Source organism: Vigna unguiculata, chromosome 8, assembly GCF_037176805.1.
Source record: "Vigna unguiculata cultivar grain cowpea cultivar isolate G323 ecotype 2 chromosome 8, ASM3717680v1, whole genome shotgun sequence".
Lineage (NCBI taxonomy): Eukaryota > Viridiplantae > Streptophyta > Magnoliopsida > Fabales > Fabaceae > Vigna > Vigna unguiculata.
The window spans coordinates 42,050,696-42,072,504 of NC_140799.1; the positions used below are offsets into that span (position 1 = coordinate 42,050,696).

At 34.5% G+C, this 21,809-nt stretch overlaps 4 protein-coding genes across 12 annotated transcripts; 3 read left to right on the top strand and 1 right to left on the bottom strand.

The window, feature by feature from the left end:
* Positions 1-2,297: 2,297 nt before the first annotated feature.
* Positions 2,298-8,497, top strand: LOC114194461 (MATE efflux family protein). Of its 5 annotated transcripts, none has more exons than XM_028084696.2 (15): positions 2,298-2,457; positions 2,559-2,838; positions 2,923-3,065; positions 3,153-3,299; positions 3,389-3,567; positions 3,722-3,857; positions 4,736-4,832; positions 4,918-5,018; positions 6,138-6,301; positions 6,925-6,996; positions 7,148-7,264; positions 7,358-7,453; positions 7,543-7,664; positions 8,203-8,262; positions 8,361-8,497. In XM_028084696.2, exons 2-14 carry the CDS (start codon positions 2,585-2,587, stop codon positions 8,258-8,260), a joined length of 1,686 nt encoding a protein of 561 aa, XP_027940497.1. In that variant the 5' UTR covers positions 2,298-2,457; positions 2,559-2,584; the 3' UTR covers positions 8,261-8,262; positions 8,361-8,497. The 5 variants fall into 5 exon arrangements, with proteins under 5 accessions (XP_027940497.1, XP_027940495.1, XP_027940500.1 ...); XM_028084694.2 differs by having other exon boundaries at positions 2,317-2,473; XM_028084699.2 differs by having other exon boundaries at positions 2,317-2,473; positions 3,392-3,567.
* A 1,923-nt stretch (positions 8,498-10,420) lies between these two features.
* LOC114194460 (protein DETOXIFICATION 45, chloroplastic-like) lies at positions 10,421-17,210 on the top strand. 4 transcript variants are annotated; one of them, XM_028084689.2, is made up of 16 exons: positions 10,422-10,585; positions 10,671-10,947; positions 11,032-11,174; positions 11,263-11,409; positions 11,502-11,677; positions 11,868-12,003; positions 12,879-12,975; positions 13,061-13,161; positions 14,399-14,562; positions 15,165-15,236; positions 15,392-15,508; positions 15,602-15,697; positions 15,787-15,908; positions 16,445-16,504; positions 16,642-16,848; positions 16,961-17,210. In XM_028084689.2, exons 2-14 carry the CDS (start codon positions 10,673-10,675, stop codon positions 16,500-16,502), a joined length of 1,704 nt encoding a protein of 567 aa, XP_027940490.1. In that variant the 5' UTR covers positions 10,422-10,585; positions 10,671-10,672; the 3' UTR covers positions 16,503-16,504; positions 16,642-16,848; positions 16,961-17,210. The 4 variants fall into 4 exon arrangements, with proteins under 4 accessions (XP_027940492.1, XP_027940490.1, XP_027940489.1 ...); XM_028084688.2 differs by having other exon boundaries at positions 16,642-16,778; XM_028084692.2 differs by having other exon boundaries at positions 10,679-10,947; positions 16,642-16,778.
* A 17-nt stretch (positions 17,211-17,227) lies between these two features.
* On the bottom strand, positions 17,228-18,836 carry LOC114194462 (isocitrate dehydrogenase [NAD] regulatory subunit 1, mitochondrial-like). Its single transcript, XM_028084700.2, has 4 exons — positions 18,330-18,836; positions 18,013-18,252; positions 17,835-17,913; positions 17,228-17,751 (listed from the first exon to the last, which is right to left on the bottom strand). Exons 1-4 carry the CDS (start codon positions 18,834-18,836, stop codon positions 17,477-17,479), a joined length of 1,101 nt encoding a protein of 366 aa, XP_027940501.1. The 3' UTR covers positions 17,228-17,476.
* A 153-nt stretch (positions 18,837-18,989) lies between these two features.
* LOC114194463 (Phosphoglycerate mutase family protein) lies at positions 18,990-21,034 on the top strand. Of its 2 annotated transcripts, none has more exons than XM_085665539.1 (6): positions 18,990-19,122; positions 19,194-19,274; positions 19,459-19,587; positions 19,817-19,879; positions 20,079-20,277; positions 20,662-21,034. In XM_085665539.1, the coding sequence occupies exons 1-6, from the start codon at positions 19,039-19,041 to the stop codon at positions 20,760-20,762; spliced, it is 657 nt and encodes a 218-aa protein (XP_085521665.1). In that variant the 5' UTR covers positions 18,990-19,038; the 3' UTR covers positions 20,763-21,034. The 2 variants fall into 2 exon arrangements, with proteins under 2 accessions (XP_085521665.1, XP_027940502.1); XM_028084701.2 differs by having other exon boundaries at positions 20,153-20,277.
* Positions 21,035-21,809: the final 775 nt, after the last annotated feature.

Genomic DNA, 21,809 nt, shown 5'->3' on the forward strand with positions numbered 1-21,809 from the left:
AGAGAGTAGAAATTATATTGTTATGTTTATTATAGGGTTAAATATGTTTTTGGTCCCTCAAGATTCAATGAAATTTGCAATTAGTTCCTCATCGAAACTTTTGACTAATTTAGTCCTTCATCTTTAGAAGTGCGTGGATTTAGTCCTTTTTAATCAAATTTTGTTAAATTTATTTGAAGTTCCAAACGCGTTTTATCATAATATTTGAATTAGCATTGAAGCTAAAATGGTTCAAACGATGTAAACATTCAAATACTAGCATGAAATACGCTTGAAATGTTAGATAAATTTAATAAAATTTGATTAAAAGGACTAAATCCACACATTTTTAAAGATGAAGGACCAAATTGGTCAAAAGTTTCGATGAGTGACTAATTGTATCAAAAACATATTTAACCCTTTATTATATAGTTACTTTTTTGTGTATATAAACATTTTAGATATAATACCATATTTGTTCCACTAATATATTTTTTAGGTTAAAATACCTTTTTGGTCCCAATTTTCGTCAAGTTTTTTCAAATAAGTCCTAATTTTGGTTTTGTGTTCAAATAGGTCTCAATTTTCGTCAATTATGTTCAATTGAGTCCTTTTTTGTTAACACCGTTTAAATTATTAACGGCCATGACCACGTGTCATTTCGTGGTTTTTTTGAATTTTTTTATTTTTATTTTTAATTTTAAATTTTTTTTAAATTTTTTTTAAATTTTCTTTTAAATGTACACGTGTCAACCCAGGAGTGTGCCACGTGTCACTTTGTGGTTTTTTTGAATTTTTATTTTATTTTATTGAATTTTTTTTTTGAATTTTTTTGAATTTTTTTTTAAATGTCCACGTGTCAATCTAGTAGTGTGCCACGTGTCAAAGTTAATATTCTATATTCAATTTGGTCCTATTTTTGTTCAATTAGGTCCTAATTTTTGTTAAGATTAACCAATTTGGTCCCTATAGAAGATGTGATCAAATTTAATTTTTATATCAAAATTATAATGATGTGAATTTTAATATATTAAATAAAGATATTTAATAAAAAATATCAATTTTAATATAAAAATTAAATTTGGTTTTAATTTGGAGAGAGACCAAATTGGTTAATGTTAACAAAAATTGAGACCTAATTGAACAAAAATAACAAATATAGGGACCAAATTGAATTTAGAACATTGACTTTGACACGTGGCACGCTACTGGGTTGACACGTGGACATTTAAAAAAAATTAAAAAATTTAAATTTCTTTTTAAAAAAATTAAAAAAAATCACGAAGTGACACGTGGCACACTCCTAGGTTGACACGTATACATTTAAAAAAAAAATTAACAAAATTTTTTAAAAAAATAAAAAAATAAAAAAAAAAATAAAAATAAAAAAAATTCAAAAAAACCACGAGGTGACACGTGGCAGTCACTGTTCATGGCCGTTAATGATTTAAACGGTGTTAGCAAAAAAGGACCCAATTGAACAAAATTAATGAAAATTGGGAACTATTTGAACACAAAACCAAAATTAGGACTTGTTTGAAAAAACTTGACGAAAATTGGGACTAAAAAGGTATTTTAACCTATTTTTTATTATTGACAGAAAAAATGTAGATAATGTAACGTTAATCCTTATGCTTGAGTTTTTTCTTTTAATCTTAGATTAAGAAAATAGATAAATTTTAATGCATCATGATAGGTTATCCCAAGCTAATGTGCTAATGTTCTCGTATGATTGTTAACATAATCAAAGCTTAAAATTGGAACGTAAGTGTGAAGATCATGAAATTGCAAAAGTTGGACACAAAACACCAATTGTTCTGATATAATGTATTAGAAAAATTACAAAAATAAATATATTTTAAAAATTATAAAAGCTAATTAAGTAGTATTAAAATGACATGACTTTATAAAAAAAAGTAGTAGGATCTTAATTCAAAACATTTTTAAACTTAAGTCATTCTATCACCTTGGTAAAGTTTCTATAAAATTAAGTTAAAATGGTATTATCTTTTACACGAATTCAATTTAAAATAAATACTACTAAATATATACAATTTAACACTAATTGAATTTAAAAGTTTTCTGCTTCTAAACGGATTTTTTTAATGAGTTTGAGTGAAGTTAACAATACGATCCATACCCATTAATTTTTTCAAATTTACTCTCATAATAGTAATAATTAATAATATATTAATAGTAAACTAAAATTACTTAATTTTAGAAATTGGGAAACAAGTCAATACTTCAAAATTTGATAGTAACTAAAAATCGCGACTTGCGGAAACAAAGAAAAAGGGGATGATAGGAACACAAGTTGTGGGGAATTGGCGTGTACCCGTGAAAATGTTTAAAATGTTTGAGAAAATGCATAGAGAGAAAGAGAGAATGTGAGTACATATGTGACTGTTGTGTAGTGGAAAGGCTATCAGCAGCGGTGAGAGAGAGAGAGGTTAACTGGCGGCGTTACCGATACATTCTGTGGGTTCCGTTGCAGGTTTTAATGGAGTTTTATATATTTTATAATTATTATTTATTAAATAATTGAGTTGTGTTGAACGGAAGTTTTTCTGGTTTCGAAGTAACGCAGTTACCGGCGGTGTCGGTCATGGAAGCTACCAATTTCACTTCCTCCCTTTTTGTCTCTCAATACCATGGCTCTGCCAGAAGAAGACCCTTCATATTCAAGCGCAACAACCATATCTGTTACGGTTATTGCCCTCGCTTTCTGCGCCAAGCGCAAAGCCTCTCATCGCCCCTCGTAACCCTTCGCGCCAAACCCTCTTCCCTCCCTCCCAACCACCTCACCGCCGAACAACAACACGCCGACGAGGATCATCAGCTCCACCCCAACCCCGCCGTGTAAGTTCACTCTTCTTTTCTCTATGAATGTGTGCGCCTCCTTCAGCAACAAACATCACAATTACATCTTCAATTCCTTCACAGTAAGTTGCCGCTCGATCAAAATGAAAAACTTCAGCATGTGGATGTGAAGCGAGAGCTTCTATTGTTGTCTCTGCCGGCCCTTGCCGGTCAGGCAATTGACCCCTTGTCGCAGTTGATGGAAACCGCCTACATTGGTCGACTCGGTTTGCACCTTTCCCTTTCAATTCCTATTGCACTGCTTCTTCTTTTTTTTTCATCTCCTTCTGGCTTATCTATCATTGCTTTCGTAGGCACTGTCGAATTGGCTTCTGCGGGCGTTTCCGTGTCCATCTTTAACATCATTTCTAAGCTTTTTAACATTCCCCTTCTAAGCGTTGCCACTTCCTTTGTTGCGGAGGACATGGCCAAGGCTGCCTCTGCTCAGCATTCTGATTCAGGTTCATTCTTTTTTACCTCTCCAACATTTTCATACGATTTTCTCACTGCATTCATGCACATCTTTGTTTAATGCCGTGACTTTGCACAGCAGATCAGGGTGCTACAGAAAATACTGGCAATGGTAAACCTTTCAAAACAGTTCCCCATAGAAAACAGCTACCCTCTGTCTCCACTGCTTTGCTTTTAGCACTCGGCCTTGGCATTTTTGAGGCTTTGGCTTTGTCCCTGGGATCTGGAGCATTTCTAAATTTAATCGGTGTATCAACGGTATGTTTTCACCTCAACACACACTCCACTTTGACTTTATGCATTTATTTGTTGTACCCTGTTAAACGTCATTACAAGTCTATTTAACATCGCTCTTCTATCTTGTCAAAGCATGTGAGTTGTAATCCCTTTTTGAATACATTATTTTCGACAGCAAAATCCAACTTTTGCTCCTGCACGACAATTTCTCTCTATAAGAGCTGTTGGTGCTCCTGCAGTTGTACTTTCTTTGGCTCTTCAAGGCATTTTCCGTGGTTTTAAGGATACGAAAACTCCTGTTCTATGTCTAGGCAAGTGATTGACATATCAAGTTTGTGTTTCTTTGTTAATTTCTCCTTTTCAACCCTTTCTTAAATATTTTTTGCTGTCTATTGTATTTATCTGCATGTACTCTGATACCTCTTGAAGGATGATGTTATACTTGCAATTCATGAATACATTATTATGAGTATTGTTTTACCTTGCTCGAGTAAATTACTGAAAATTAAATTTTCCATCTCTGCGTCCATTTCTTGCTTCGCTAATAATCTCCTTCAATATTTGACACTGTCTTATCCTTTTGATGTCCTTTCCCATGGTCATGATTCTTGAGAAATTGATTAATTTGAATTTTATCCTGAACTCGGTGCTTACAGTCAGTGTTGTGGACTTACTATCTACTGTTTCCTACTGCAAATTCATTGCATGTGGTTTTATGGAGGGACAAGAAAAAGATCTTTTCTATCATATGATAGGTTAATGATAATCTATTGGGAAAGTTGGCAGCTAAGAGTGAACTGTTTGTAAATGATTGGAACCATAATTTGACAAGATGCCAACACTACGTACAAATGAATTAGAGCATGTTTGGGTAGATTACAGAACTCTATTTAAATTAATGCATTAAGTTCACCTGGTGATACTAACAGAAGATTATGCTTACAGCTTTTAAACTGTATATTGCCCCTGTTGTGTTTCTTTATGGTAATTCCCCAGACATTTGTCAGGGTCCATGCAACTCTAATTAATGAACAAAACTATGACTGTAATTTAATCTTGAAAATTAATTTTTGATTTTGATAAATTAAGTGTTCTTGTTGTTTTACTTTCTTTCAATATTTAAAATATTTTTCATTATACTGTGATATGTAAGTTTGTATTAATTTCTCTGTTCTCTATGAAATTGCAGGCATTGGCAACTTTTCATCTGTCTTCTTATTTCCCTTACTTATGTATTACTTTCGGTTGGGTGTAACTGGTGCAGCCATTTCCACTGTTATCTCTCAGTAATTCCTTTTCCAAGGCATTCGTTTTTCCTTCTATTTCTTGAAAGGGTTTAGTCCAAATTATGATTGAGTTTTAATACTGCAGATATATTGGAACCATGTTGATGATCTGGTGTCTGAATAAACAAACTGAGTTACTACCTCCGAGGATGGGAAACCTGCAATTTGGCAGTTATATTAAATCTGGTGAGGATTTGTGTCTTTCTTGCTGGTATGTGTTTAATTATTACGGGTTACTAAACCCTGAAACAAAAGAACGTGTTGCACCTTCCTCTTAAAATGGTTTTATCTTCCTTGAAAAAATAGGGAAGATAGCAACCAGACACTAAATGCCATCTCAAACACAGTTCCAAAACACTTACCAAGAAAAGGATCTCACCTCCATTTTTATTGGTTTTGTATTTAAATTAATCAATTGCGTACTTTTGATGTACTTCTAGTGAGAAACAATCCCCATTTTAGGAGCTCTGGTACCAACCTCAAGATTAATAGCTCTGGTACCAACCTGAAAAAGTAAAGAATTATTCTATTGATATAACTCACTAATTACCAAAACCTTTTGAAAAAGGAAATCCAAATATGCTTACGTAAATAGGAAGACTCTGAAGATATTTTTTCCTATTTACTATGGAGATATTGATAATAGTTTTTATCCTAATAATATGCTATTTGCAACAGGCACTTACAAGTCTAAGAAATTGATGATGTCAATTACCCCTATAAAAAGCATATCAGTCGCTTGTTGCATTATCGCATGTGAAAATAATGAATGTTCAGAGGTCCAAAGCTTAGAAGAAATTGTAACTAGTGTTATTAAAGGTCTTATTGAGGATGATTTAGTATCTTTGCAACCAATGACACAAAGACAAGAACTCATAGTAGCAATACAAAAACATAATACCAGAGCTTTCATATTCAAAGAAAAAACATAATACCAGAGCTTTCATATTCAAAGAAAAAAAAATAAAGATGAAATTCCCCTGGCTAAATTTTTAGAAAAAAACAAACAACAGAATCCCAATTTACTAAATTGTCCTTGTTATATTTTATATTTCATATTATTAATTCTAGAGATTGAGTTTATGTTATTAACAAAACTTATAAAGACTCTTACCAAAAATTGTTCTGCTATTAATTAATCAAAATTACTGACTCTGTAAACTGGCCCAAATTGGGATCAAAAGAAATATTTTTTTAACTATGATCGCATGGGCAGATTTCTTATTTTGTGTTTTACTCTGTAAATTATTTAGCTTTCTGTTAGGTTAATTTAGTTGTTACAGTTTGATCTCTGGGCTGCCACAGGTGGTTTCCTTCTTGGAAGAACACTTGCTGTTCTTTCAACCATTACATTGGGGACATCAATGGCTGCTCGACATGGTCCAGTAGCTATGGCTGCACATCAGATATGTATGCAAGTGTGGTTGGCTGTTTCCCTTCTGACAGATGCCTTGGCTGCATCTGGTCAGGTAAATGAATCATTGAAACCTCGGGATTTTTTTCTTGTAATTTTATCATCTTAACATTTTCCTTCTTGTAGTACGACTTCTTAAATTTCTTTTGATCTAGTAATAATACTATGCTGTCTTGCAATGAATCAAGATAAGCCAACAATGCTTGATTATAACGAAACAAATGAAGCCAACATAATTCTGTTGTAGTCATTACTGTTGCCCTTTGTTTGTAAAGAGAGAGAGAGAGAGAGAAAAGAATATGTTTGATGAAAATAAGTTGTTAGAGTGGAAATCGGTGAGAAATAAAATAAAAATTAAGGTGTTTGGTTGATGAGAAGAGATAGATAGAATAGAAATAAGTAAGAAAAAGTACAGTGGGTATTAACATTTTTTAAAATTATTTATTTTCTTTTCTTATCCGGCCTAGCACCCAATGTTATTTCCGTCCTCTCAACTAAATGGAGTGCTAATTAGACAGTTAGACAGGCTTTGCTGAACTTTTTGGGAAAATTTTCAGTTTGTTTGACTTTGTCACTATTTTACATTTTAAAGTCGTCAATTATTTTAAATTCAATACTGTCTTCTTGTTATATATACCCTTTTTCTTATATATCTATATTTTGTATTATTATTTATAGGCCCTTGTTGCAAGTTCTGTATCCAGACATGAATACAAAGTTGTGAAGGAGATTACTAGTTTTGTATTAAGGGTAAGTGCTGATTTTTTTTTCATTGAATTTTGAGACTTCAATGCCTTTCATTCATTAGTTATTTTTAGATTTGATGTTAAGCTACAGTTGTTTAACTGTGTCATACAAGGAGATTTTATGAATTATTTGAGAACCTGTTACGACTTTCCAGATTGGACTGGTAATGGGTATTTGCTTGACTGCAATTCTGGGTGCATCGTTTGGACCTCTAGCTACCATTTTTACTCAGGATTCTGAAGTCTTGCTGGTGGTCAGATCATTAGTGTTGGTAAGTGTGTTGCTGCTGATTGATTTGTCACTATTTGTTTGCATTTGTCTGTGTCTGCCTCGTAATCCCGCTGTTATCTATGATTGCTTCTAGTTTGTCAGTGTTTCGCAACCATTTAATGCACTGGCATATATTTTTGACGGTCTCCATTATGGTGTTTCTGATTTCCGATATGCTGCTTTCTCCATGGTAAGTTGTACTTCTCTGAATTTGTTATGATGTTTCTTTCGTGGTACATATGGTTCTCCAGGTTAACCTTTTTGATAATTGCTTCGTAGATGCTTGTGGGAGCAGTCTCCTCTGCATTCTTGTTGTTTGCAGCTCCAGTTTTTGGCCTCCAGGGCGTATGGCTGGGCTTAGTTCTCTTCATGGCTCTTCGTGCAGTAGCTGGCGCTGTCAGGTAAAATGGCACATTAATTTGTATGTTTGTATTGGGAAAAAATGTTGAATACTGTTTCTATCTTGTTAAAATAAAAATATTTTGCTCACTCTCATTGTAAATGTCTAGATGGCTACTTTAGTGTTCACGCTGCTATTTATTCTTCATCGATTATAATATTTTCCAATAAATCTTTGGCTAACAACCCATTGATCTTATGGTATATAAGTGAAAGAGGTATGCATGATTGCGCGTACTATACTATTGTAATTTCACTGTGGAATGCTGTATTAGTGCCATGGCTTTAGTATCATTTGTTAAAATGCTGTTTGAAAATCAGTGTCTGAAGTTCACATTTTTACTTGGCTTATCATATCTTCAAGTGAAATTCTCAAGTATTTGCTGATAGTAAGAAATAGAGTAATTGAGTGTATTGATCTGTCCCTTCGGTCGATTCACTGATGCTATTTAGTGTGGCTCTTCTATTAAATTGTCTGGTTGTGCTTTCAATTTTATTTTCCTTCTTGGTTGAATCCTTTGTGCTTTTGTACATTTTCAGATGTCTCTCAAAGAATGGTCCTTGGTGGTTTCTACACAGGGATTTACAAATTGTATAGAGGTCAGTGTCTATTTCTACAATCTCTAACATGTTCAAAATTAAATTAATAAATTGGTTGCGTTGATCGGGATTGGCTTTACTTGCGAAATTGTCACCAGCGCTACTACAACCAGAGAAAAGGCGTGACTGCGTCGAACTCCATAAATCATGTTTGCAACTTCCTCCACTCGCCTTCCAAGTCAAAACAACAAAAAACAAAATAAAAAAATAAGCAGAGTAAAATGAAAACAGAAAATGGAGTTTACGTTTCATATATAGCTTACCGGAACCCCAAACACGGAATCCTGATGTGTTTCCAAGAGTGATCTAACTTGGGGCATTATTGTGAGTGTGGGGTGGAGTCTAAGGCGCACTACCATGGAGCGTAACAGAGAAAGAACGATATGAGAAGAGTTGATTCCTGTATAATATGAGAGGTGAAAGAAGGAAGTGACAACACGTAACAGCGACAGACACTGGTTGATGAAGATTTAAGGCACACAATATTCTTTCTGCACCCTAACTTTGTTAGTTAGTATACTTATTTTTGAAATTCCATATATTCAAATCTCAAACATCTCCAAGAAGATGTCAAGATTGTAAACGATGAATTAGAGTAGTTACATTTTGAAACATGTGTTACAGCCAACAAATTTACAATAAATATATATATATATATATATATATATATATATATATATATATATATATATATATATATATTTTGGATATTGGTTGTCCAAATCACATTATTTACGATCAATAATTTTTAAAGAGCTCACTAAATCAAATATTTTTAGAATAAGAATTGGGATTAAAGAACAAATTTCTATGAAAGGTAAAAGAACAATTGTAGTTAAAATTCATTTAGATGTCAAATTTATTTTTGAAGTCTTGTATGTTGTTGAAATTAATTAAAATTTGTTAAGTGTTACTCAATTACTAGATAAATGTTATAAAGTATTATTTGAAAATAGATTTTCTGTGATTAAGGATACAAACAACTTATAAGTATTCAAAATTTACATGAATTTGCTTTGAATTTGAATTTAATGATAAAGGAGTTGACTACAAAGAAGAAATATAAGAAGGATTAAAATCAAAAGAACACGAATATTTCTCAAAGAAGTTTGATGTTGAAGAGGACAAAGAGGACAATTCTTGTAGAAAGGAGAAAAAAACTAAACATAAAAGGAGTCAAAATTCACTAAAACAAAATAAGTTTATTATGTCGATGGATTTATGTTGACACCAGAGGATATCGAACGCGGTAATGTAAATAAAATGTCAAAGTTTATGTTTGAGCCTTTTTCTGGTAGATGTGAAATTTCACTTTTACATCTTATTTATTTAGGCTAAACATAAATTTTTAATTTATTATATCAATGAAATCACATACATATTTTATAAATCTATGTTAATATTAATTTAAAATATAATATTTAATATTAATTTTGATATTAATATTAATAATGTTAATAAAAAAATTAATACTAATATATAATAATATATAAAAGAGATTTTTTTGTGTGTTTATATCTCAAAATATTAATTTTATCCTTTAAATATAATAATTTTTAAATTTTTAAATTTTTAAAAATTGATCGTTACTTTTATAAGCTTTTTATAAAATCGATGTTATCTCTACTTATTCTCTTCTTCTTTGTTTATCAATAATTATTCTTTTATATGTTATAATATTTTTTACTTTATTTTTAATAAATATAATTATCACTTACTAATATAATATTACGTATATTTAAAAAATTTATACACATGTTTACATCAGTAATATCAATATTAATAATAATACTGCATATAGAAATAATATAATATAAAAATAATAATGTTAATAATATTACTTATATTAATATTAATAATAATGTTAATCTACTAATATTATTAATATTAATAATAAAAACATATAGTTTGGAATTTAAAATTTAAAATTATAGTTTTAGAATTATTTCATTTGAAAATATTTTAATAATATAATAATATGTGTTAAAATTTTAAATTAAAAAAGTCTGATTAAAATATTAATATTCTTAATGGGCGCGGTGTTTATTTTATTTCTCGATAGTGTTCTCGTGTGTCACGCTTCTATTTAAATATCAACCGTCAATCAAATCAATAAAAAATTATATGTTTCATGACTAAAAGAAATAAGAAAAAGAGGATGATTGAAACAAAAAAATGTTGGGAATCGGCGTGTACCAGTGAAAATGTATAAAATGTTTGAGAAAATGCAGAGAGAGAGGAAGAGAAGAGAGAATGTGAGTATGTGACTGTTGTGTAGTGGAAAAGGCGGGAGTTACAGACACATTCTGGGGGTTGCTTGCAGGTTTCAATGGAGTTTTATATAATTTATGATTATTATTCATTGATTCATTGAGATGTGTTGAACTCAAGTTTCTCTGGTTTTGAAGTAATGCAGTTACCGGCGGTGACGGTCATGGAAGCTACCCATTTCACTTCCTCCCCTTTTGTCTCTCAATACCATGGCTCTTCCAGAAGAAGAGCATTCACATTCAAGCGCAACCATATCTGTTACGGTTATTGCCCTCGCTTTCTGCGCCAACCGCAGAGCCTCTCATCGCCTCTCATAACCCTTCGCGCCAAACCCTCTTCCCTCCCTCCCAACCACCTCACCGCCGAACAACAACACGCCGACGAGGATCATCAGCTTCACCCAAACCCCGCCGTGTAAGTTCACTCTTCTTTTCTCTATGAATGTGTGCGCCTCCTTCAACAACAAGCATCACAATTACATCTTCAATTCCTTCACAGTAAGTTGCCGCTCGATCAAAATGAAAAACTCCAGGATGTGGATGTGAAGCGAGAGCTTCTTTTGCTGTCTGTGCCCGCCATTGCCGGCCAGGCAATTGACCCCTTGTCGCAGTTGATGGAAACCGCCTACATTGGTCGACTTGGTTTGAACATTTCCCTCCCATTTCCTATTCCACTACTTTTCTTTTATTTTTTCATCGCCTTCTGTCTTATCCATCATTGCTTTCGCAGGCACTCTCGAATTGGCTTCTGCGGGCGTTTCCGTATCCATCTTTAACATGATTTCTAAGCTTTTTAACATTCCCCTTCTAAGCATTGCCACTTCCTTTGTTGCCGAGGACATGGCCAAGGCTGCCTCTACTCAGCATTCTGATTCAGGTTCATTCTTTTTTACCTCTCCAACATTTTCATACGATTTTCTCATTGCACTTATGCACATCATTGTCTAATGCCGTGACTTTGCACAACAGATCAGGGTGCTACAGAAAATACTGGCAATGGTAAACCTTTCAAAACAGTTCCCCACAGAAAACAGCTACCCTCTGTCTCCACTGCTTTGCTTTTAGCACTCGGCCTTGGCATTTTTGAGGCTTTGGCTTTGTCCCTGGGATCGGGAACATTTCTAAATTTAATCGGTGTGTCAACGGTATGTTTTCACCTCAACACACACTCCACCTTTTCATTGGGTCAACGCTTTATGTATTTATTTATTGTACCCTTTTAAAAGTGGGATACTTTATTGTTTTGTGGTGATTATAAGTCTATTTAACATCACTCTTCTATCTTGTCAAAGCATGCGAGTTGTAATCGCTTTTTGAATAAATTATTTTCTACAGCAAAATCCAACTTTTGCTCCTGCACGACAATTTCTCTCTGTAAGAGCTGTTGGTGCTCCCGCAGTTGTACTTTCTTTGGCTCTTCAAGGCATTTTCCGTGGTTTTAAGGATACGAAAACCCCTGTTATATGTCTAGGCAAGTGATTGACATATCAAGTTTGTGTTTCTTTGTTAATTTCTCCTTTTCAACCCTTTTTTATATATTTTTTGCTGTCTATTGTATTTATCTGCATGTACTCTGATACCTTTTGTAGGATGTTGTTATATTTGCAATTCATGAATACATTATTATGAGTATTGTTTTAACTTGCTCGAGTAAATTACTTAAAATTAAACTTTCCATCACTGCGTTCATTTCTTGCTTCGCTAATAATCTCCTTCAATATTTGACACTGTCTTTGCCTTTTGATGTCCTTTCTCATGATCATGATTCTTAGAAATTGATTAATTTGAATTTTATCCTGAACTCGGTGCTTACGGTCGGTATTGTGGACTTACTATCTACTGTCTCCTACTGCAAATTCCTTGCATGTGGTTTTATTCACGAGGGACAAGAAAATGTTCTTTTCTATCATATGATAGGTTAATGATAATCTATTGGGAAAGTTGTCACCTAAGAGTATACTGTTTGTAAATGATTGGAAGCATAATTTGACAAGATGCCAACACTACTACAATTGAATTAGGGCATGTTTGGGTAGATTACAGAACTCTATTTAAATTAATGCATTAAGTTCACCTGGTGATACTAACAGAAGATTATGCTTACAGCTTTTACACTGTATATTGCCCCTGTTGTGTTTCTTTATGGTAATTCCCCCGACATTTATTAGGGTCCATGCAACTCTAATTAATGAACAAAACTATGACTGTAATTTAATCTTGAAAATTAATTTTATATTTTGATAAATTAAGTGTTCTTGTTGTTTTACTTTCAATATTTAAAATATTTTTCATTATACTGTGATATGTAAGTTTGTATTAATTTCTCTATTCTCTATGAAATTGCAGGCATTGGCAACTTCTCATCTGTCTTCTTATTTCCCTTACTTATGTATTACTTTCGGTTGGGTGTAACTGGTGCAGCCATTTCCACTGTTATCTCTCAGTAATTCCTTTTCAAAGACATTCTTTTTTCTTTCGATTTCTTGAAAGGATTTAGTCCAAATTATGATTGAGTTTTAATACTGCAGATATATTGGGACCATGTTGATGATCTGGTGTCTGAATAAACGAGCTGAGTTACTACCTCCAAGGATGGGAAACCTGCAATTTGGCAGTTATATTAAATCTGGTGAGGATTTGTGTCTTTCTTGCTGGTATGTGTTTAATTATTACGGGCTACTAAACCCTGAAACAAAAGAACGCGTTGCACCTTCCTCTTAAAATGGTTTTATCTTCCTTGAAAAAATAGGGAAGATAGCAACCAGATACTAAATGCAATCTCAAATAGTGTTCCAAAACACTTTCCAATAAAAGGATCTCACCTCCATTTTTATTGGTTTTGTATTTAAATTAATCAATGGCTTACTTCTAAATGAATGTTATTCTAAAGCTTTTTATATGCTTATATATTTTATCTGTCTGTAATCTCCCTCTCTCCATCTCTGTTGATCTATCCATCTCTGTAGGAGAGATCAAATTATTCTAATAGTAACTCTAAGAAAGTTACTCATCTTCACCATTCATTTTCTTGAAATGTAATGGTTAAGATTAGTTACTGAAAGTAAACGCTAAGAATGAGGAGTACCTCCATTAGAATTATTCTTTAAGTAACTTGATCGTCCCCCTTGTGCCCCCCTGCCTAATATCTAGTGAGAAACAGTCCCCAATTTAGGAGCTCTGGTACCCACCTCAAAAGATTAAGAGCTCTGGTACCAACCTGAAAAAGTAAAGAATTATTCTATTGGTGATATCACTCACACTAATTACATTCTCATCATTTCTGTTTATAGTAACCAAAACCTTTTACAAAAGGGAATACAAATATGCTTAGAATAAATTGTAACTAATGTAATTAAAGGTCTTGTTGAGGATGATTTAGTATCTTTGCAACCAATGACACAAAGAGAAGCACTCATAGTAGCAATAACACTTTACAATCTTTCGGTGCAATTCAAAAACATAATACCAGAGCTTTCATATTGAAAGAAAAAAAAATTAAAGATGAAATTCCCCTGGCTTTAAATTTCTAGAAAAAAAAATTGCAGAATCCCATTTTACTAAATTGTCCTTGTTATATTTTATATTTCATATTTTTAATGTTGGAGATCGAGTTTATGTTATTAACAAAACTTATATAAGACTCTTACCAAAAATTGTTGTGCTATTAATTTATCAAAATTTCTGACTCTGTAAACTGGCTCAAGTTGGGATCAAAAGAAAGATTTTTTTAACGAGATTATTAATTTATGATGGTTTAACTATGATTGCATGGGCACATTTCTCTTTTTGTGTTTTACTCTGTATATTATATAGCTTTCTGTTAGGTTAATTTAGTTGTTTTAGTTTTGATCTCTGGGCTGCCACAGGTGGTTTCCTTCTTGGAAGAACACTAGCTGTTCTTTCAACCATTACATTGGGGACATCAGTGGCTGCTCGACATGGTCCAGTAGCTATGGCTGCACATCAGATATGTATGCAAGTGTGGTGGTCTGTTTCCCTTCTTTCAGATGCCTTGGCTGCATCTGGTCAGGTAAATGAATCATTGAAACCTTGGGATTCTTTTCCTTGTTGTTTTATCATTTTAACATTTTCGTCCCTGTGGTACGACTTCTTAAATTTCTTTTGATCTAGTAATAATACTAAGCTGTCTTGCAATGAATCAAGATAAGCCAACAAAGCCAGATTATAATGAAACAAATGAAGCCAACATAATTCTGCTGTAGTTATTACTCTTGCCCTTTGTTTGTAGATAGAGGAAAGAATATGTTGGATGAAAATAAGTTGATAGAGTGGAAATCGGTGAGAAATGGAATTAAAATTAAAGGTGTTTGGTTGATGAGAAGAGATAGATAGAGTAGAAATAAGTACGAAAAAGTACAGTGGGTATTAACACTTTTTAAAATTATTTCTTTTCCTTTCTTATCCGGCCAAGCACCCAATGTTATTTCCATCTTCTCAACCAAATGGAGTGCTAATTAGACAGGCTTTGCGGAACTTTTTAGGAAAATTTTCAGTTTGTTTGACTTTGACACTTTTTTACATTTTAAAGTCGTCAATTATTTTAAATTCAATACTGTCTTGTTGTATATACCCTTTTTCTTATACATCTATATTTTGTATTATTATTTATAGGCCCTTATTGCAAGTTATGTATCCAGACATGAATACAAAGTTGTGAAGGAGATTACTAGTATATTATTAAGGGTAAGTGCTGATTTTTTTTTTATCCATTGAATTTTGACCCTTTAATGCCTTTCATTCATTAGTTATTTTCAGATTTTATGTTAAGCTATCGTTGTTTAACTATGTCATACAAGGAGATTTTATGAGTTATTTGAAAACCTGTTACGACTTTCCAGATTGGACTGGTAATGGGTATTTGCTTGGCTGCAATTCTGGGTGCATCGTTTGGACCTCTAGCTACCATTTTTACTCAGGATTCTGAAGTCTTGCTGGTGGTCAGATCATTAGTGTTGGTAAGTGTGCTGCTGCTAATTGATTTGTCACTATTTGTTTGCATTTGTCTGTGTCTGCCTCGTAATTCCGCTGTTATCTGTGATTGTTGCTAGTTTGTCAGTGTTTCTCAACCATTTAATGCACTGGCATATATTGTTGACGGTCTCCATTATGGTGTTTCTGATTTCCGATATGCTGCCTTCTCCATGGTAAGTTGTACTTCTGTGAATTTGTTATGGTGTTTCTTTCGTGGTACATATGCTTCTCCAGGTTAACCTTTTTGATAATTGCTTCGTAGATGCTTGTGGGAGCAGTCTCCTCTGTATTCTTGTTGTTTGCAGCTCCACTTTTTGGCCTCCAGGGCGTATGGCTGGGATTAGTTCTCTTTATGGCTCTTCGTGCAGTAGCTGGCGCTGTCAGGTAAAATGGCACATTAATTTGTATGTGTATATTGGGAAAAAAATGTTGCATACTGTTTTTATCTTGTTAAAATAAAAATAGTTTGATCACTCATTGTAGATGTCTAGATGGCTACTTTAGTTTTCACGCTGCTTTTTATTCTTCATTGATTATAATATTTTCCAATAACACTTGGGCTAACAACCCATTGATCTAATGGTATATAAGTGAAAGAAGTATGCATGATTGAGCATTCTATACTATTTTAATTTCACTGGGGAATGCTGTATAAGTGCCATGACTTTAATATCATTAGTTAAAATGCTGTTTGAAAATCAGTGTCTGAAGTTCACATTTTTACACGGCTTATCATATCTTCAAGTGAAATTCTCAAGTATTTGCTGATAGTAAGAAATATAGTAATTGAGTGTATTAACCCGTCCCTTCCGTCGATTCACTGATGCTATTTAGTGTGGCTCTTCTATTAAATTGTCTGGTTGTGCTTTCAATTTTATTTTCCTTTTTGGTTGAATCCTTTTGCTTTTGTACATTTTCAGATGTCTCTCAAAGAATGGTCCTTGGTGGTTTCTACACAGGGATTTACAAATTGTATAGAGGTCAGCGTCTATTTCTACAATTTCTAACATGTCTTTTCTTTTTGATCGAGTGAAATATATTGCAGGGGTTTATTTTCTGTGGAATTATGAAAATAATATTGTTTTATTTTTTATCTGATTGAAAATGATTTTGACAGTAAATCGCAAAATGTACGAGGATGTCGATATAGCTTTTGTTCCGTTTCACAATGTCACCGGAAAGAGCGAAAGATAATCTTAGACAGCATGATCTTGGCAGTATGCCCAATTATGAAGCTTTAAATTTTGCATCTTTGTGAGTTTATTGGTGAACTACGACTTGCTTCATAGCTTTACTCAGATTCAGATATTGAGGAAAACAAACTGTAATTTATAGTTTTATCTTTTTAAATTAGAATTTTGTGATATTTTTATCTTAACATTCTGGGTGGATATTCATTCTGCTTTATCTTAATATGTATTGTAACTCATTTGCAGGTGGTCTCATAAATGGAGGATGCGAATGAAACACTGGATTTGACATTTGAAGACTAATTTTTCCGTCGGTATTATATTGAGATGTTAGCCGGTGACTTGTTGTTTTCCGTTGTTTCCGAGTAGAGATAGGCAATTTTAGAAGCAGTTTGTAGGTTATCGCTATGAGAACTGTGTGTTAAGCACATTTTTCAGTCATTGTTTACCGTGTGAAGGAAAATGGTTCAGTTCAGTATTTTTCAAATTCACGAAACTTTTGAGACTTGTCGCTTGGCAGTCAAATGCGATTCTTTAGTATACTCTTGATCATTGACCGAATGTTAATACAAGGTTCTTTCAAGGCTCGAACCCAGTCTCGAATACAAAAAAATGCACATCTTTTGTTTAGCAAACAATATCACACGGCAAGTACGCATAAAATTATTCGTGGTGAAAAATAGAAAGAGAAATTTAACTTTTATTACACAAACTGGTTGAAACGATTTCCAGCATACCGAAAGTGAATTTGGAAAGGAAGATCTAGTCGAGGTTGGCAATGACAGCGTCAACAACCTGTTGTGTAGTGCTGTCTCCACCAAGATCTTTAGTCATGTACTTCCCCTCCGAAATCACGCGCTTCACTGCAGTCTCGAGTCTGTCAGCAAATGAAGGAAACTGAAGATGCCTCAGCATCATTGCTGAGGAGAGAAGCAGCGCAACAGGATTTGCCTTCTTCTGCTCCACTTGCTTTTCCTTTCCCACATTTCCAGCCGAAGCACCTTGCTCAAACACAGCATGATCAGCCCCAACGTTTCCTGCAGTGCAATCACCTCAATTCATTCATTTCTCGCTTCTTCTTCCTCTTCTAACCATATTAACATTAACAGTATTCAATTACCTCCAGGCATTACACCAGTGCCCCCAGCAATTCCAGCTGCCGTATTAGCCACTAAATTTCCATACAGATTAGGAGTCACCTAACATAATGAATAATCACACGATGGGTCAAACTAGCTCTTGAGGCTTAGAAACTCATAGACTTGCTTATGAAAATTATTGACTGGGAATTAACTAACCATAACATCGAACTGCTCCGGTTTGGAGACAAGTTGCATACAGCAGTTATCCACAATAATCTCGTTGTACTTGATACCAGGATATTTGGTTGCAACCTGTCGGCAAGATTCTAGGAAGAGACCATCAGCGAGTTTCATGATGTTGGCTTTATGGACGGCGGTGACTTTCTTCCTGTTGTTAAGGTATGCATACTCGAACGCATATTTTGCAATACGTTCGGAACAGAACTTGGACATAACCTGAATCATTCACTGAGGGTTAGAATTAGAATTAGAATGTGAATGGTAAATTCAAAGAGTGGAGAGAGAAGTTTGACCTTGAGGCTCTCGACAACGCCGGGAACGACCTCGTGCTCCAGACCTGAATACTCGCCCTCGGTGTTCTCACGAATGACAACGATGTCGACGTTGTCGTGGCGGGTGGGCAAGCCGGGGAGGTTGAAGCAATTGACGAGGGAAGCGTAGAGATCGAGGTCTTTTCTGAGCTGAACGTTGAGGGAGCTTACTCCCCCACCCACCGGAGTCCTCAAACCACCCTTCAAGCAAACCTTGTTCTTCCGAATCGAATCCAGAACCTCCTCCGGCACACGCCTCATGTCCCCGTGCACCTCGTACTTCTCGAAGTAAAGCGGGGCGTGCATGGCCTCCATCACCTGCTCCACCGCGTTTGTCACCAGAGGCCCAATTCCGTCCCCAGGTATCAGCGTCACCCCCCTCGGCGCTCCGTCCCCCGGTCGAGGCATGTACGTCACGCTCCGTCTCATTTCCTTCATCGCCGCCTTCACCACTGACACTGACATTCTCACCTTACCTCTCACCCCCATCTCTCTCTCCTCACCGATCTCACACACTCTCTCTCTCTATCTCTCTCCACCCAAGCAAATTAACGATAGTCAAAACGAAAGGTCCTCTTTGCAATTTCCACTCATGCCCCCCGAGATAAATAAATAAAAGGGAAGGATAGTTTATTATTACCTTATTTATTCTGAAATTAAAATAGGATTAGAATTAGGCGAAGAATATCAAATGTCAATTGCGAAGAACAGGTACTGGATTCTGAGGCATGGCAAGAGCATTCCCAACGAGCGAGGCATCATCGTTTCCTCCATGGTTTTCCCCGTTCCTTTTAAATCCTATCTTTCCCATTGCTTTCTTAGTTGTTGATCTTTCATTCATCTCAGGAAAATGGGACTCTCCCCGAATTCCAATTGGCCCCCGACGGTGTTCACCAGGCACAACTAGCTGCACAATTGTTCCAAAAGGTATCTCTCCTTCTCTTCTTTTTTCTCCCAAACCCAAACCCAAATCTTCCAATCTAATTCCACTCTTTCACTCTCTCTACTGTGGAATTTCGTCTCCAAAACCACACCAATGTCAATTAATTGCGCCGCCGTTTTCTCTGTATGCTCTAACCTCAACTTAACTCTATTATCGGACTCTTCACAGGAACTAGAGGCCAAAAATATACCGCTTGCTGATGTGCGCATTTGCTATTCTCCATTTTCAAGAACAAGACACACCGCAAATCTTGTTGCTTCCTTCCTCAATCTTCCTTTTGATGGTCCCCAGTGTAAGGTGAGCCAGAACAACTCAACCAACAACACAACGGCAACGACTTTCCTTTCCCCTACTCTACATTTGTCAATCCACATCCTGCACTTCCCTTTTCATTCATCCACTAATTTCCCTTCACTCTTTATCCTTCAAATTTCATTTATTCATCTCTTAATATCGTATATCTGTGCCTGTTTTTCCTATTCATCTATTATTTTTGCTCGTTAACTGAGTCTCTTTTACTGAGCAGGTGATTGAAGATCTTCGTGAACGCTATTTTGGTCCCTCATTTGAACTTTTATCGCATGATAAAGTAAGCCATGCTCAACACAAGTTTCTTCAGCTGCCTTCTGGTTTTTCAATACGCCTTACTTTATATGAAACATTGCAATAAAATTGCTATTCAAAGGGCCTTTTGTCTGTTCTCTGCATCCATTTTTGGTTATAGAAATCTTCTATCTTTGGAACATTAGTCATGTTCTGATTAAGCATATCGTTGCCACCATTTAAAGGTTCTGGCGCATACAAGTATTGTCAAACCCTATAGTTTCCAACTCATTGGGTTCTCCTTTCCATTCATGAACAGTACGAAGAAATTTGGGATATTGATGGAAAAGATCCATTTGTTGGGCCAGAAGGAGGAGAAAGTGTCAAGGATGTTGCGGGTCGACTGGCAAAAGCAATGGCCACTATTGAATCAGAATTTGAAGGGTGGTGATGTCTTTCTTATATTCAACTACTTTTTTTTTTTCCTAGCGTGAATGTGTGCGACAAATCTATTGGAGACCTGCAGTTTTTCAAGCTGCCAAAATACTACTTTCAAAAAGCTGCATTCAGAATTTAGAAAACTTAATTTCTGTAATGAAATTTGATCTGAAACAGTGCCCTTTCGTTTTGAAGTTAAGTAAACTGATTTTGGTAGATTTAATTTTGAATCTTTATATTGAAACGTATACAAGAAATTGGAAAGTGTGAAAACTAATATTCTAATGTCAAAACAAGCAGGTGCATAGTAGTTCTTTCATATATGGTATTTCCTTAAGTATATTTTGGTATTTTTTTCATTGCTAAAGTAATTCTGTCTACTTCTGGCAGATGTGCAATTTTGGTTGTCAGCCATGGAGATCCCTTGCAAATATTGCAAACAATTATGCATGCAGCTAATGAACATAAGGAACCCACCTATAATGACCTAGCATCGATACTAAAGGAAGTTCAGGTGGCACCCGTTTTGTCCCAGCACCGCAAATATGCGCTGCAAACTGGAGAGCTCAGGGTACTTTTTTGAGATTTGAGATCTATGGTGGTTACAAAAAAGAGTCATGTGACATCCTTTTATGAATTCATTTTAAAATACAAACAGCTCTTCTGTAATATTTCAGGAACAGGGATCTAAATCCGTTTTAGTGTCTGTCATTTATTACTTTATTCATTATTCAGCAAATAATTTCAATCAGAAGTAACATGACATCTGATGTGAATTTCAAACAAGGCCTCACTGAACATGTCACTAAGTCCATGCGTCCCAAACATTTAGCGCATTACTCCCAGTAAATGAGGATAACAAAATCCAGCATTTTTCACCCACAGCCAAAAGCGCTATCCTGTGATGTGAAGCACTCATTTTTTGTTTTTCTTTTATCACCACTGGTTCTTTCCGTTTTCCCTTTTGATAGTACATTATCGATTATATACCTACCATCTTTATCTCCCTTTACTATATTATACGTTAAGTTTTTCTTTGAGCCTAGTCATGCCTAAAGACACTTCTGTCAGATTAAGTTTGGATTGGTATTCATAAAAAATAGTTTGGATTGATGGGAAAGAAGGGAATGGTATGATTCAGATCATAATGGAATAGAACAAAATAAAATATCATTTGACTGGTGAAATATTTTATAATGAAATTATACAAATACACCGTTCTTGAAGACGCGATAAAATGAGGTATATGTTTTATTATCTATATATAATCCTTATTCTAAAAGTATTTTATATTTTTATCTATTGTATACCCTTAAGAAAAGAAGTATCCTCTGCCCATCATACACAATAGATCCTGATGACCTTCAAAATCATAGGTGAATTGAATGTTGATTGAGCTCCATCAATCGATTGTTGGGCTAGGACATTTGTTAGAAGGTTCCACAATATCCCTGTCCCAAATCATAAACGAAGGGATTGTGGTATAATATCATCAATTCTAAACTTAAGGTCTGGTGCTTACCTAATAGGCTTTAAAC

What these genes read in the sequence shown, in the direction of transcription:
- LOC114194460 (XM_028084691.2), top strand. Translation starts at nt 10,673, where the DNA reads ATGCAGTTACCGGCGGTGACGGTCATGGAAGCTACCCATTTCACTTCC. An exon ending in ATTTCCACTGTTATCTCTCA is followed by an intron (nt 12,976 to 13,060) that starts GTAATTCCTTTT and finishes TTAATACTGCAG; the next exon opens with ATATATTGGGACCATGTTGA. An exon ending in CCTTGGCTGCATCTGGTCAG is followed by an intron (nt 14,563 to 15,164) that starts GTAAATGAATCA and finishes TATTATTTATAG; the next exon opens with GCCCTTATTGCAAGTTATGT.
- LOC114194461 (XM_028084696.2), top strand. Translation starts at nt 2,585, where the DNA reads ATGGAAGCTACCAATTTCACTTCCTCCCTTTTTGTCTCTCAATACCAT. An exon ending in TTACTAGTTTTGTATTAAGG is followed by an intron (nt 6,997 to 7,147) that starts GTAAGTGCTGAT and finishes ACGACTTTCCAG; the next exon opens with ATTGGACTGGTAATGGGTAT. An exon ending in GATATGCTGCTTTCTCCATG is followed by an intron (nt 7,454 to 7,542) that starts GTAAGTTGTACT and finishes ATTGCTTCGTAG; the next exon opens with ATGCTTGTGGGAGCAGTCTC.
- LOC114194462 (XM_028084700.2), bottom strand. Translation starts at nt 18,836, where the DNA reads ATGGGGGTGAGAGGTAAGGTGAGAATGTCAGTGTCAGTGGTGAAGGCG. An exon ending in GCGTTGTCGAGAGCCTCAAG is followed by an intron (nt 18,253 to 18,329) that starts GTCAAACTTCTC and finishes TGAATGATTCAG; the next exon opens with GTTATGTCCAAGTTCTGTTC. An exon ending in CACTGGTGTAATGCCTGGAG is followed by an intron (nt 17,752 to 17,834) that starts GTAATTGAATAC and finishes ATTGCACTGCAG; the next exon opens with GAAACGTTGGGGCTGATCAT.
- LOC114194463 (XM_028084701.2), top strand. Translation starts at nt 19,039, where the DNA reads ATGTCAATTGCGAAGAACAGGTACTGGATTCTGAGGCATGGCAAGAGC. An exon ending in CTGCACAATTGTTCCAAAAG is followed by an intron (nt 19,275 to 19,458) that starts GTATCTCTCCTT and finishes GACTCTTCACAG; the next exon opens with GAACTAGAGGCCAAAAATAT. An exon ending in TTGATGGTCCCCAGTGTAAG is followed by an intron (nt 19,588 to 19,816) that starts GTGAGCCAGAAC and finishes TTTACTGAGCAG; the next exon opens with GTGATTGAAGATCTTCGTGA.